This window comes from Myxine glutinosa, chromosome 14, assembly GCF_964187855.1.
Source record: "Myxine glutinosa chromosome 14, kmMyxGlut1.1, whole genome shotgun sequence".
Classification (NCBI taxonomy): domain Eukaryota; kingdom Metazoa; phylum Chordata; class Myxini; order Myxiniformes; family Myxinidae; genus Myxine; species Myxine glutinosa.
Window position 1 is genome coordinate 40472146 of NC_136274.1, and position 14469 is coordinate 40486614.

Sequence of the window (14469 nt, forward strand, 5' to 3'; positions counted from 1 at the left end):
TAATACTCAGTTCCAGAAAGAGGATAATAAGCTTGTTACATACACGTCAGGTGGGTCGACGACAACCGTTGACTACCTGATGGTGCGTAGGCGAGATAGGGGGCACCTCCGGGACACAAAGGTGATCCCGGGGGAGGAGGCTGTTTCACAGCACCACTTGGTTGTCTGCGACGTAAGGGTGAAAGGTGCGAGGAGAGCTCGGCAGCTGAAGTACCAACCGAGAATGAAGGTGTGGAGGTTGAAAGAGGTGACAGTAAGGGAGGCATTAAAAGAGAGGCTGAGTAGGGTCGAGGATGATGTGGTTGAGCTTGAAAGTGGTTGGATGTCAATGAAAGCCAGTCTGTTGGGAGCCGTTGGTGAGGTATGTGGATGGACAAAAGGACCACCGAGGCACTCGGAAACATGGTGGTGGGATGATGAAGTTGGAAAGAGGATTGACGAGAAGAGGAAGAAGTTCAAGGAGTGGCAGCAGGCAAAGGGTACGGGAGCAGAAACAGCAGAGCATGAAAGTTATAAGGCAGCCAGGAAGGCTGCAAAGAAAGAGGTAGCAAAGGCGCAGGAGGCATGTAGGAAAATGTTCAGAGAATGCTTGGATTCGGAAGAGGGTCAGAAAGCAGTATTCAGGATTGCATAGCAGATAGCGAAAGAGAGGTGTGATGTGATGGGGGTGAGCTGCTTGAAGGATGAAGTGGGACAAATCTTTGTCGACCCAGATGGAATTAAAGGAAGATGGAAAAGATATATGGAAATGCTGTTGAATACAGAGAATGAATGGGATGGCAACATAGAGAGTAACCCAGTTTTAGGACCGGCAGAGAAGATAACTGAGAAGGAAGTTGAGGAAGCGATAAAAGCAATGAAGGGTAGAAAAGCGGGAGGGCCGACGGGAGTTGTGGGAGATATGTTGAAGGCAGCAGGAAGTTGGGGTGTGAAGATTCACAGAGATCTGTAATCTGGTGGTGAAAGAAGGCCGCATTCCAGTGGTTGAGAACTGAGTACCCTCGTCCCTCTATACAAGGGGAAGGGTGGCCCGCTGGAGTGTGGCTCGTACCGAGCGATAAAGTAATTGGAGCATGGAATGAAGGTATTGGAAAGGGTGTTGGAGAGGAGGATAAGGAAGAAAGTGAAGATCGACGAAATGCAGTTTGGATTCATGCCAGGAAGAGGAACGACAGATGCGCTTTTCATTGTGAGGCAGTTGCAGGAGAAGTACATGGAGAAGAGGAAGAAGTTGTTTCTTGGGTTTGTTGATCTGGAGAAAGCATTCGATCGGGTTCCACGCAAAGTATTGACATGGGCATTGAGGAAGTTAGGAGTGGAGGAATGGTTGATCAGAGTAGTGATGGCAATGTACAAAAGAGCACGCACAGCTGTAAGGACGAAGGACGGGAACAGCGGTGAGTTTGAGGTGAAGGTGGGAGTGCATCAGGAGTCGGTACTAAGTCCACTACTATTTGTAGCTGTGATGGAGGTGCTGGCTCAGAACGTAAAGGAGGGTTTACCGTGGGAGTTGTTGCATGCAGATGATCTGGTGTTGATTGCGGAAAGCATGGATGGACTGAAGGAAAAGATGAACAAGTGGAAGGAATGTATGGAGACAAAAGGTCTGAAGGTGAATATCAGAAAGACAAAGGTGATGGCAAGTGGTAAAGCATGTGGTGAGGTGGAAAGAACTGGGAAGTGGCCCTGTGCTGTGTGTAGGACGGGTGTCGGAGTGAACTCCATTCAGTGTACAATGTGCGCTGAGTGGGTTCATCAAAAATGTAGTGGTCTGAGAGGGTCATTTACCAGTGTGGCAGCTACATTCAAATGTAAGGTGTGCACAGAGGGAGCTGCAGATGGAGGAAATGTTGAGTTGGATCTTGGAGACGGCGTGAAGCTGGAAGGTGTGAAAACATTTTGCTACCTCGGAGACATGCTGAATGGAGAAGGTGGATCAGACTCGGCAACGGTTGCTCGAGTGAGATGTGCATGGAAGAAGTTTCGGGAATTGAGTGGCGTGTTGATGATGAGGGGAGTGTCGTTGAAGCTGAAGGGAAAGGTGTATGCTGCATGTGTGAGAAGTGTTATGATTTATGGGAGCGAGACATGGGTAATGAACGTAGAGCAGCAACGAAGGTTGGAAAGGGTGGAAATGCGAATGGTTCGACGGATGTGTGGAGTATCGTTGAGAGAGAGGAAGACAAATGATGAATTGCGAAAGATGATGGGAATAGAGCCTGTGATTGATGCTGTGAAGAGGAACAAGTTGAGATGGTTTGGTCATGTGTTGAGGAAGGATGAAAGTGACTGGTTGAGAAGAGTGATGGAAATGAATGTAGAAGGAAGTAGAAGACGGGGAAGACCGAGAAAGACTTGGCCAAAGATGGTGGAAGAAGAAATGCAGGCAAGGGGGTTAATAAGGAGAGATGCAGAAAATAGGGCAAAATGGAGAAGATTGTCATGGGGCTAACCCCCGCTCTAGCAGGGAAAATGGCCTTTAAAATGCATATTGTTGTTGTATTTGCATGCCCTTTATCATCCATGAATGTGGAACACTGTCAAAAGCTTTTTTTAGTCCATCCATGCTGTGGACAATTTGTATCTTCTCATGTTGCAATTATAGACTTCGACCCTGACTAGTGGTCTATTGTTCCATAACATCTTCTCTTGCATCCCTTCTGTTCTGCCCCTCGGCCTCATTGTTGTGTTAGGTGTTTTTACATCACTTCTATGATGATTCCTGTTAAAACTGTGTGTGTGTGTATGTGTGTGTGTGTGTGTGTGTGTGTGTGTGTGTGTGTGTGTGTGTGTGTGTGTGTGTGCGTTTTGCTTTGAAGCACAAGCTTGGGGAAATCTTTTGTAATAACCTAAAACAAATACAACAAATAATTTATCATCACATGACAGAGTAAAACCAATATTTTGTTGGAAAGACTGTCGAAACGTTTTCTTTTGTCAGATCTACAGCACCTCAAAAAAACCTCACCTGCCCTATGGAGTTATCTGTGACCTCCTTATAGAGGCTGATGTCGAGGTAATATCCTGACTCATTGGTGAGGAACAGGCGGATGGGAATGGCGTTGCCCATAGGCGTGAGCCGGATGTTAATCTTGAGTTCAGCCTGCAGCACGCGCAACTTCCAAAGGCGACTGCCATAGCGCATGACCATGCTCCGCACAGACTCCTCAATCTGGTTCAGAGTGGAAAAGAAATGAAAACTACTCTGAAGCATATAACAAACTTTAAACTGGAACAATTCACGAGTACAGCAATAAGGAATGCTCATATCCTTCTCCTTATCAACTAAGAACCAAAAACAAGTTGACTCGTAACTTGTGTGTGATGCCTCCTATATATGAATAGTAAGACCCCCTAACTATGTATAGCAAGTACAACACAAATTGTGTCCCATCACAGCTATTGCTGCATGACATGTCACCAGCAAGGATCGTCTGCCACACGAGTGCATTTAAAAAAAAAAATTTTTGTATACTGAATCGAGGCTCGTGAAAGAGCTAACATTTACTTCACAAACAAATCAACCAGACAAACAAAATATATAAAAAGAGGGAGCGGACGACAAGATGGGGAGAGAAGGGGAAGCACACAAACACAACATTTGAGAGCAGGGAGATGTGTGGAAGGGAGAGGGCTTAGGGGGAGGAGGCGTGGGAAGGGGGGGGGGGGAGGGAGAAGTATAAAACACAAGGACACCAAGGACTTCCAGGACAGAAGTTGGTATTTCAAAAAAGTGGAATTGGGGTGAAATTAGCGGGGGTAGAAAAGATCAAGGTTTTGGATGGGGAAAGATAAGAGATGGTGGTGAACAGCTGTTTTAAAGACCTGGAGGGTGGAGTGGGATTGAAGAGAGTGAGGGAGTTTGTTCCAGAGGCGGGAGAAAAGAGGAATGAAGGAGTGAAGGTGAGCAGAGAGTCTTGATTTTGGCAGTTTGACCATAAGAGGGTTGCAGGCAGATCTTGTGCGACCTGTAGGAATATTTGCGGGACAGAGCCCAGAGAGAGCTGGGGGGGGGCAAGGCCAGAGAGGAGTCGGTAGAAGACGGAAAGACCACCAACCTGCCTGCGGTGAGTGAGTGAGAGGCCCTTGGAGTTAGCTTCATCGCGGGAGATTCCAATGATTCTGAATGCTTTGGTTTCAACAGCGTGAAGACGAGCTAGGTGTGAGGCAGGAGCACCAGCCCAGAGGGGAGAGCAGTATTCCATTGAGCTGCGAATGAAAGCCTTGTATGTGGTGAGAAGCTCAGGTGTGCCAAGGAAGGACTTCGCACGACGGAGGATGCCCAGTCGGCGACTGGCTTTGGAGGCCAGATTTGAAATGTGGTTTTCCCAGGAAAGATCATGGCAGATAGTGAGACCCAAAAGCTTGAGTGACAGAACTTCCTGGAGAGGATTATTCAGAAAGTGGATGGGAGGGTTGTCCAGTCGGTCTTTTCGGAGAGACATCGTAAGAGTGTGAGATTTGTCAGGATTGAAAGACATGTTCCACTTGTTTGCCCAGTCTGTGATTTTGTCCAGGTCTGCAGAGAGTGAGGAGGCTGCAGACTGCCGATCTGAGGGATGAAGAATGGAGCGACAGAGAGTAGAGTCATCAGCAAAGAGATACAGAGGATTTTCAAGAGAGTCAGAGAGATCATTGATGAAGACCAGAAAAAGCACAGGGCACAGAACACTGCCTTGTGGAACTCCAGCCTGAACAGGAAGAGGAGATGAGAGAAACCCATTCAGGGCCACATGTTGACTACGACTAGAGAGGAAGTCCGCCAGCCATGCGTGGAGATTTCCATGGATACCAAAAGAGGAGAGTTTGGTGAGCAGAGCGGGGTGCCAGACCGTATCGAAGGCACGTGATATGTCAAGGGAGACTGCTCTAATTTCCTGTTTGGCATTGTGGACCTCCATCCATTGTTGAGAAAGCAGAAGCAGCATGTCCAGAGTAGAGTGTCCAGGTCTGAAACCAAATTGATGATCAGAGATCAAGCCATTGGAGAAGAGGAAAGATTTCATATCTGAAGCAATGATGGATTCCATGACTTTGCTGATAATTGGGAGAAGGCTGATTGGTCTGTAGTTGCTGGGATCTGTTTTTGCACCTTTTTTGTGCAAAGCGGTGATGTTGGCAGATTTCCAAGCAGATGGAAGATGACCTTGAGCAAAAGAGAGGGTGAAGAGAACAGAGAGAGGGAGTGAAAGAGCGGAAGAACAGGATTTTAGGACCCGTGGGCTGATGCCGTCAGGTCCAGTTGCAGAATCAGAGTCGAGGGTTGACAGAAACTTTTCCACCTTGTCAGGAGGAAAGGACACAGAGTCCAGGAGCAGCTGGGTACGACTGGGTACGGTGGGTACAGAGAGGGATGGGTTTGGGACACAAGATTTAGAGGCAAACACAGAGTTGAGGCATTCAGCTTTTTCACGTGCGGAGTCAGCTGTGTGGCCGTTTGAGGTGAGGGAGGGGATGGAGGGGGAACAAACTCCAGAAACAGATTTGACCAGACGCCACCAGGATTTGGAAGAGGGAGACAGATAAGAGAGTTCGGTCCTGAGAACGGAGAGATATTGTTTCCTGGCTCTCCTGAGGGTGGACACACACTTGTTTCGGGCTTTGTGAAAGGAAATGAGATTTCCTTCCATTGGATTTGCTTTCCAGGAGACGAAAGCAAGTTGTTTCTGGGCAATAGCCTCACCACAAGATTCCGTGTACCATGGACGGGAGGAAGGGTATGACAACTGAAGACGAGATGGGATAAATCTGTGCATGAGAGAGAGCAATTTACTTTGGAAGAATTCCCAGGATGAGTTGATGTCAGAGGTGGTAGAGATGGGAGACCAGTCCAGATGATTGATGGCTGCTTGAAGACCGTGCCAGTTGGCCTGAGTGAAATGCCAGACTCGTCGACGCTGAGGAGGCTCTCTGAGAATGGTCAGAGAGATGTCCACTTTAACAAGCATATTTGTCTATTGGCTTCCGATAATCCCGTTAGGGGGACACAGTTTTGCGGTTGCGAATAAAGATAATTTTAATCAGCTCTCCAACCTACAGAAAAGTTGAGATGTCATTGTCACGTTTTGCTATACTGTGACACCTAGGTAGTCATCACAGACACAAGGGTCTCAGGTAACGAGGAGCTGCCTAGACATACGATACTTGTCGTTGCTAATTTGAGTTACAAACACTTGCTTTGTATTGCAATATTGCAAACAAGGCCTGCAGGTTCACAAATTCCATGACCAGTTTGCGAGGAAAAATTACATGACTATTTTGCGAGCAGGCCTTAAACATATGGTAGATGGTAGATTCAGCGCTCCTTATGGCAGAATGTGATAAGTGCTTGTTTTTTGTTACTTTTGGTATATGTTATGGTGATTTTGTGCAAGGTTTGGTGTGTTTAATATCACTCAAGGTTACAGTATCAGGAGCAGGTGAGTGGGTAATTCTATTTCTGTATTTTGAAGTGTGTGTTTTAAGGCCTCCTCCTTTTGGTGGCTAGATGAATGGTACATTCTTTTTTATCTCCTGTGATTAGATTAGGTATTGGACAGAGCAGAGAAAGAAAAGCAGTGAAAAGCTGGTTGGGAAATGAGTAGACAGAGAGAAAGTTAATTGGGGAACAAGGATAATTGAGGAAAATTATAAATAATGTTATAAATTTTTGATGTGGGCAATATTGGGGACAGTAGCAACAGTGGGTAGTTTTCACTGCAGGAAATGTATAGAAATGGCATACCTAAGGATTGTTAGTGCAAGCTGGACTGAGGTCAGAGCAAGTGCAAGCAGGGGTGAGGTTGGAGCGAGTGCAGGCAGAGGTGAGGATGGAGTGAGTGCAGGCAGAGATGAGGTTGGAGCGAGTGCAGGCAAGGGTGAGGTTGGAGCGAGTGCGGGCAGGGGTGAGGATGGAGTGAGTGCAGGCAGGACTGAGGCTGGAGCAAGTACAAGGACTGAGGTCGGAGCGAATGCAAGCAGGACTGAGGCGAGAGTGAGTGCGGGCATGGGTGAGGTTGGAGCAAGTACCTGCATGGGTTGTACAACGACACTTTGGACGAAGACTTTTGGAGAGGTAAACTTACTTTAACTTGAATTACAAAAATTAGTAAGTAATGGAGAAATATACAACCATCAGCATGTTTCCAAACAAAACCTCTAATATGAATTCATAAAATATAGAAACAAAATAAACGAAGAGCATTGCACATGAACATGTATCCCCCAATCATTCTACAAAGATTGCAGGACACTCCTTCAGCTGCCTTTTTAAATGCAACTTATTTTACTGTTCTTTAGAATATGCAATCAGATATCTTTTCTTTATCAAAATGTAATGGTAGAGTCTTAAAAGTCACACCTTGGATGGGTCCATAATGACAGTGGGAACAAAATTGAGGAAGATGTGGTTGCAGTCAGTACGCTTTGTTGTGTTTTCGAAAGCCACCTCTAGCTCATCCATGGCTTCCAGGAGGAGCCGCTCACCCTCATTCTGCAGATACTCAAATGAGGCCTCCTGTATATGCAGATCAAAATATATAACGTCACGTGTTCAAAAGCCGAGGGCACAAACAAGCGCAAAAATGCTCAATGACGCGGTTTAAATATTGTTAAAAGGCGATGGCCATGTTGAAACTTACGCAGGAATACGAAGGTATGAAGATAGAAAATTGTGAAGGGAGAGATCGAGAATGTGTGAAAGTACAGCTCAAACCATGTTTAAACTGAAACGGCACTCAGTAGAGCGCACACCTCCACAAGGGTAAACAGTTTATGCTTTGTATCCCACTGATAGGCCAGATCCGCATTTGGACCTTAACCAAAACCTAAGCGGCTTGTTCTCATCACCTGCTGTGCCCAACTCATCCACCAAGTTTTGTCATAATTTGTCTACACCTTTTTGGCTAAACAGTTTATGCTAGATATCATTTATGTTTATCGTGCTATATGTAGTTTTTGGCCCCATTTCTTAATGGGGCCAAAAGTGAAGGATCACTTAAAAAAAAAAAAAAAAAAAAAAAAAAAAAAATATATATACTACAACAACAACAACAACAACAACATGCATTTTAAGGCCATTTTCCCTGCTAGAGCGGGGGTTAGCCTTGTGGTCCCCATGACAATCTTCTCCATTTTGCCCTATTTTCTGCATCTCTCCTTGTTAACCCCCTTGCCCGCATTTCTTCTTCCACCATCTTTAGCCAAGTCTTTCTCGGTTTTCCCCGTCCTCTACTTCCTTCTACATTCATTTCCATCACTCTTCTCAACCAGTCACTTTCATCCTTCCTCAACACATGACCAAACCATCTCAACCTGTTCCTCTTCACAGCATCAATCACAGGCAATATTCCCATCATCTTTCGCAATTCATCATTTGTCTTCCTCTCTCTCAACGATACTCCACACATCCACCGAACCATTCGCATTTCCACCCTTTCCAGCCTTCGTTGCTGCTCTACGTTCATTACCCATGTCTCGCTCCCATAAATCATAACACTTCTCACACATGCAGCATACACCTTTCCCTTCAGCTTCAGCGACACTCTCCTCCTCATCAGCACGCCACTCAGTTCCCGAAACTTCTTCCATGCACATCTCACTCTAGCAACCATTGCCGAGTCTGATCCACCTTCTCCATTCAGCATGTCTCCGAGGTAGCAAAATGTTTTCACACCTTCCAGCTTCACGCCGTCTCCAAGATCCAACTTAACATTTCCTCCATCTGCAGCTCCCTCTGTGCACACCTTACATTTGAATGTAGCTGCCACACTGGTTAATGACCCTCTCAGACCACTACATTTTTTATGAACCCACTCAGCGCACATTGTACATTGAATGGAGTTCACTCCGCCACCCTTCCTGCACACAGCACAGGGCCACTTCCCAGTTCTTTCCACCTCACCACATGCTTTACCACTTGACATCACCTTCGTCTTTCCGATATTCACCTTCAGACCTTTTGTCTCCATACATTCCTTCCACTTGTTCATCTTTTCCTTCAGTCCATCCATACTTTCCACAATCAACACCAGATAATCTGCATACAACAACTCCCACGGTAAACCCTCCTTTACGTTCTGAGCCAGCACCTCCATCACAGCTACAAATAGTAGTGGACTTAGTACCGACCCCTGATGCACTCCCACCTTCACCTCAAACTCACCACTGTTCCCGTCCTTCGTCCTTGCAGCTGTGCGCGCTCTTTTGTACATTGCCATCACTACTCCGATCAACCATTCCACCAATCCTAACATCCTCAATGCCCATGTAACTACTTCGATGGAACCCTATCGAATGCTTTCTCCAGATCAACAAACCCAAGAAACAACTTCTTCCTCTTCTCCATGTACTTCTCCTGCAACTGCCTTACAATAAAAAGCGCATCTACCATTCCTCTTCCTGGCACAAATCCAAACTGCATTTCGTCAAAAATGCATTTGCAAAATTTTGCAAAATGCAAAAACTGCATTTTTCGATTTTTCCAAAATCCAAACAAACAAACAAACAAAAACTTTCTTTTATATATTGTTTGTCTGCACGCGCTAATCTCCTGAACGGAGAAAGATAGGAGGAAACCTCTGAAACAAAAAATGTCGGGACGGGCCCCGGGACGGTTATAGGCTAGATGGTGAGGCCGGTCTAGGCCGCCTCGGCCGGGCTGGGCCCATTTCGCAATAAATCTTCTTCTTCTTTCAAAATTCACTTGAAGTACAACTTATGCACTTAATAGGAATATCTGACTGATTGCAACACATGCTTTCAAAATTTTCTCTCGAGGGGCCCGACAGAAGAAAGAACAAGGAATCGTTGAGCACTAACTGATACTGGGCTCGCGTCAGACATATGTACAGAAGATTAAATTCATTCAAAAAGAACCCGGGCAACGCCGGGTGCATTTAGCTAGTATATATATATACACAAAGAATTAAGTTAAGCACCCCCCCGTTTTTTTACAACCTCGCACATTACAAGTTTGTTGTCGTCAAAACAGTGTAATATACCCATGATATTGCTATATTTTCTGGAGAAGTGATATTATGGTCACATAAAAACATAACAATCATGCCGTTTTCAATATTTTATTCTGAATAATTTAAGGTGAAATTTTTTGGGAATTTTAGGCATATTTTCACCTCAATTTAAGTATGGAGCTATAGGTCCATCACGGACAGTGTGGATGACGTTTATGTTTTCTAACGTACAGTCATTGTTCTGAGAAGACCTCTAGCGATCTTTGCGTCAATAACGTGTGTAGGACCCACGTGATCGGATCACTGACTCAACCCTACGTCTCATAGACCCTGTAAGCCGTCGTATGCGTTGCTGTGGCAGGTTGTTCCATTCCCGATGTAATGCACGTTCCAATTCATCCAGATTGGCTATTGGAGGGACCATCTTCGCAATTTGTCGTCCCAACATGTCCCAAACGTGCTCGAGGGGGTTCAGGTCAGGACTGTACGCAGGCCAGGGGATGGTTGTCACAGCACCTTGCTCCATCCGATCACGTGGGTCCTACACACGTTATTGACGCAAAGATCGCTAGAGGTCTTCTCAGAACAATGACTGTACGTTAGAAAACATAAACGTCATCCACACTGTCCGTGATGGACCTATAGCTCCATACTTAAATTGAGGTGAAAATATGCCTAAAATTCCCAAAAATTTTCACCTTAAATTATTCAGAATAAAATATTGAAAACGGCATGATTGTTATGTTTTTATGTGACCATAATATCACTTCTCCAGAAAATATAGCAATATCATGGGTATATTACACTGTTTTGACGACAACAAACTTGTAATGTGCGAGGTTGTAAAAAAACGGGGGGGTGCTTAACTTAATTCTTTGTGTATATAAATGTTGTTTCCAGAACCGAATCTGGATCTTCACCAAAATCTAATCGATTTGTCCTTGTCACACACCCAACGTGTCCACCAAATTTCGTTCGAATCCACCCATCATTTTTCGAGATATCTAACTCACAAATATACAAAGACAGATAGACAGACAGGGGTGAAAGCATAACCTCCTTCTACTGTCAGTGGAGGAGGTAATTAGAGAAAAGAAAAATACTTCAGTCTTCCACTGTCTTCATACTAAATGTGATGTACATTCTACTAATGTCCATGCAATTTGTAATAAAATATGAAGAAGAGGCTTCGAATGGAATGGCCTTGGGAAAGGAATATAACGGGTTGTACGAGAAAGGAGGGGGTTTTGGTTTGGTGTGAGCGGACGCTCGAGAAAGGTATGATGGGGGAATGAATTATTTGCTCGCTTATCGACAATGAAATACTAGTAGAATCTTTGCTGTAGTTCTGATATTATTCTTTGTTCTGTGCGTATCGGGTATGTGGAGATAGATTTCAATAAAGCCTCATATCTGGAAACCGAGGTCTCGACTTGATTTCATAACACAATTCATCAAATTTATGCCTGATATCTCTTCATGTCCTTTACTTGTCAAACATGGCAAATATCTGCAAGCCCTTTGATGAGTAGGTCATTACAAAATAAATAAATAAAACAGGTCCTACCTTTGTGACGAGGTCAGAGTGGCGGATGATGGCACGTATAAAGAATCTGTAGTCTGTGACCTCAGCACCCTGCTCCACACGTGCTGCACCAAAGTACAGGTGCATTTTGTGATTGGCGCATGGGACCGCACTCAACTCAAAGTTTCGCATTCGGTTAAGCTCGAGCTGGAAAGCCAATGCTGGTTCAAGGTGTCTGTAGATCCGGTCTTCTTCAAACTGAAAAAAAAAAAAATCAAGAAAGGAGCGGTAGAAACAAACAAAGGCAAAAAGCAATGTTGAAATTCTGCAAAGATGCAGCAGAGAGGAAAACTAAGACCTCGGGTAGTGGTACCAGCAAATGTGCAACAACATCTCACCAGATGTGTTAACGTCAATGCATGGAATGGTATGAGGCCACGTGAAGAACAGGTGTCCTGGAGCCTCCAAATACGGAAACGGATTTTGTGGAGTGACAAGTCCAGTGACACATTGTTCAAATCTGATAGTGATTGTGAACATCAGGTTCTACCTGTCCTGAAAGGCAAATGCTAAATCCCACTGCATCATACAATATCAGAGAGCACTACCTCCACTCAGGAGCGCCGAGAGCCAGCACAGGCCCCGAGGCAAACGACCTCGGGCCCCACCCCAACCTTTTCTCTCTTTTATAACTTTTTAAGGAACTTTCTTTAACGAATGAAAAATGGTCACTTTTATTTAGCCGTATGATCGAAAATAAAGGAGATAGCAGGACGTTTGGACCAATCGTCGTTTGGACCAATTGGTTTGGACCAATTGAGATCACGGCGAAGTCACGTCTTTTCGAAGCTGCTCCATGCGCTCACGCTCTCGAAGCTAAGTGATCTATCACAATCGTGTTTTTGTCGAGACTGTATCTATCTTTCGGTGTGTGTACCTATAGCGTATCTTTTGGAAAATTTTCGGTGCTAATTTTTCGTACATGTATACACAATCGTCGGTTAATGGTATCGAGTATTCTGCGGCCTAGTACTCGTAGGCTTAGACTACCGTACCGTCTCCGACCTTATGGTTTTTTCTCTCAGCGATTCGTCGAATGCGCTGAAATTATTTTCGTTCTCTGTTTCGTACCAGTCGTTCACCCCGTACCTCCTTGTTTAATATCTGTACTCACAAAAAAAAAAAAAAAAAAAAACCCCAAAAAAAATATTTCCTTCCCCAGGTCTTATTCGTTTATTTGTTGTTCTTTTTGTTCGTTCGTTCTTCGTTCGCGATCTCGCGGCTAGAAATGTATAATCTCTCCCCTGAACAACTATTTTCTCTCATATATTATAACACCCTTTTCTTCTTTTCCTACAAAAGGATGCTTTCGTCTTGCTCACCAAATCTATTCATTCCAAAAAATATATATAATACCATCCCTTGCAGTTCCTCCTTTCTACATTCCCTAAACTATCCAGAACTCCACCCCTCCTCCAGTGTCCTCAAACGTATTTTTGACTCGAAGGTCTCAAACTCATTTTGCAAAAAATGTTCGTTTCCCATGAATCGTACACTTTTCAAAATCCAATCTCACCCCTCCCCTCCAAATCCTCCCCATCACCCATCCCTTTCAAATCTCCCTCCATGCCCTTGCCCCTTGCCCCTTCTCCCCCCTTGCCAATCTCACCACACCCCACACCTCCACACCCTCCACACCCCACACACTAAACTCCCCCCACACCCCTCCCCTCCGAGACTCTCCCTCGCTCCTCCCCTCCTAGACTCCCCTCTCACCCCTCCTCCTCAAAGCATCCTCCCTGCTTCTTCCCCCTTCCAACTTTCACCTTCATCTCCCCAAACCTTCTGCCTCGCTCTTCCCCCTCCTCAAATAACACCTCACTGTGCCTCACCCAATCTCCATCAAACCTTTTGTCCGCCCCATTCTTCCCTTTCTCCAAGCTATTCTGAAATCTCTGAAATCTCTGACACACCTTCAACAGCTCTCCCTACCTCTTCCTCCTCTTCCACATCTTACCCTACCCCTCCCCCCCCCCCTGTTCTGGACCCGATGCTCCCCCTTCCTCTTCATTAACGGTATGGACCTCAAACATCCGGGGCCTTCGCTCAAACTTGACTGACCTCTCCATACAGGTTGCTTCTGACAAACCAGATGTGATCTGCTTAACAGAAACTTTCCTCCTTCATGATGTCTCTGATGCCTTGGTATCTCTCCCAGGTTACTCCCTCCTCCGGTATGATAGACCTGAGCCTCGTCCTGGAGGTGGGGTTGCTATCTTTATAAAAAACTCTCTTCCTCACTCGCCCTCCACTGCCCTCTCTCCACCTCACCCCCAGGAATACCTTTGGCTACGGCTTCCCCTTCGCTCCCACCTTTTGTTCATATGTGTGTTGTACCGTCCACCAAACAGCGATGACTCCATCTACATCTCACTGTCTGATAATATGGACCAACTTCTATCTACCCATCCCAACTCTCTCTTCCTCATATGTGGTGATTTCAATTGTCACCATGCCAGTTGGCTGGGTGTGGGTACCTCTCTCACCAGCCATGGCTCTTCAGCAAAGGACTTCTGCGACTCACTGGGACTGACACAATCTGTCAATTTCCCGACCCGGATCTCAGTCAACGGAGCATCTTCTCTTCTGGATTTGGTTATGACAAACTTCCCTGAAAATGTCTGCTGCTCTTCTTCTGCTCCAATCGGCTAATCTGATCATGTGCTTGTCAAAGTGGACATCTCTCTGACCATTCTCAGAGAGCCTCCTCAGCGTCGACGAGTCTGGCATTTCACTCAGGCCAACTGGCACGGTCTTCAAGCAGCCATCAATCATCTGGACTGGTCTCCCATCTCTACCGCCTCTGACATCAACTCATCCTGGGAATTCTTTCAAAGTAAATTGCTCTCTCTCATGCACAGATTTATACCATCTCGTCTTCAGTTGTCATACCCTTCCTCCCGTCCATGGTACACGGAATCTTGTGGTGAGGCT

At 45.5% G+C, this 14469-nt stretch overlaps 1 protein-coding gene across 4 annotated transcripts in view; it reads right to left on the bottom strand.

Annotated features, from left to right (window-relative positions):
* LOC137439654 (acetyl-CoA carboxylase) overlaps positions 1–14469 on the bottom strand; it is a 280655-nt gene that overhangs the window by 84300 nt on the left and 181886 nt on the right. For all 4 annotated transcript variants that reach the window (XM_078768288.1, XM_068135620.2, XM_078768287.1 and 1 more), the window contains 3 exons: positions 11518–11733; positions 7340–7495; positions 2969–3172 (listed from right to left, as the gene is read on the bottom strand). In XM_078768288.1, coding sequence (XP_078624414.1) covers positions 2969–3172; positions 7340–7495; positions 11518–11733 — 576 coding nt within the window. The remainder of the gene's footprint in view (positions 1–2968; positions 3173–7339; positions 7496–11517; positions 11734–14469) is intronic.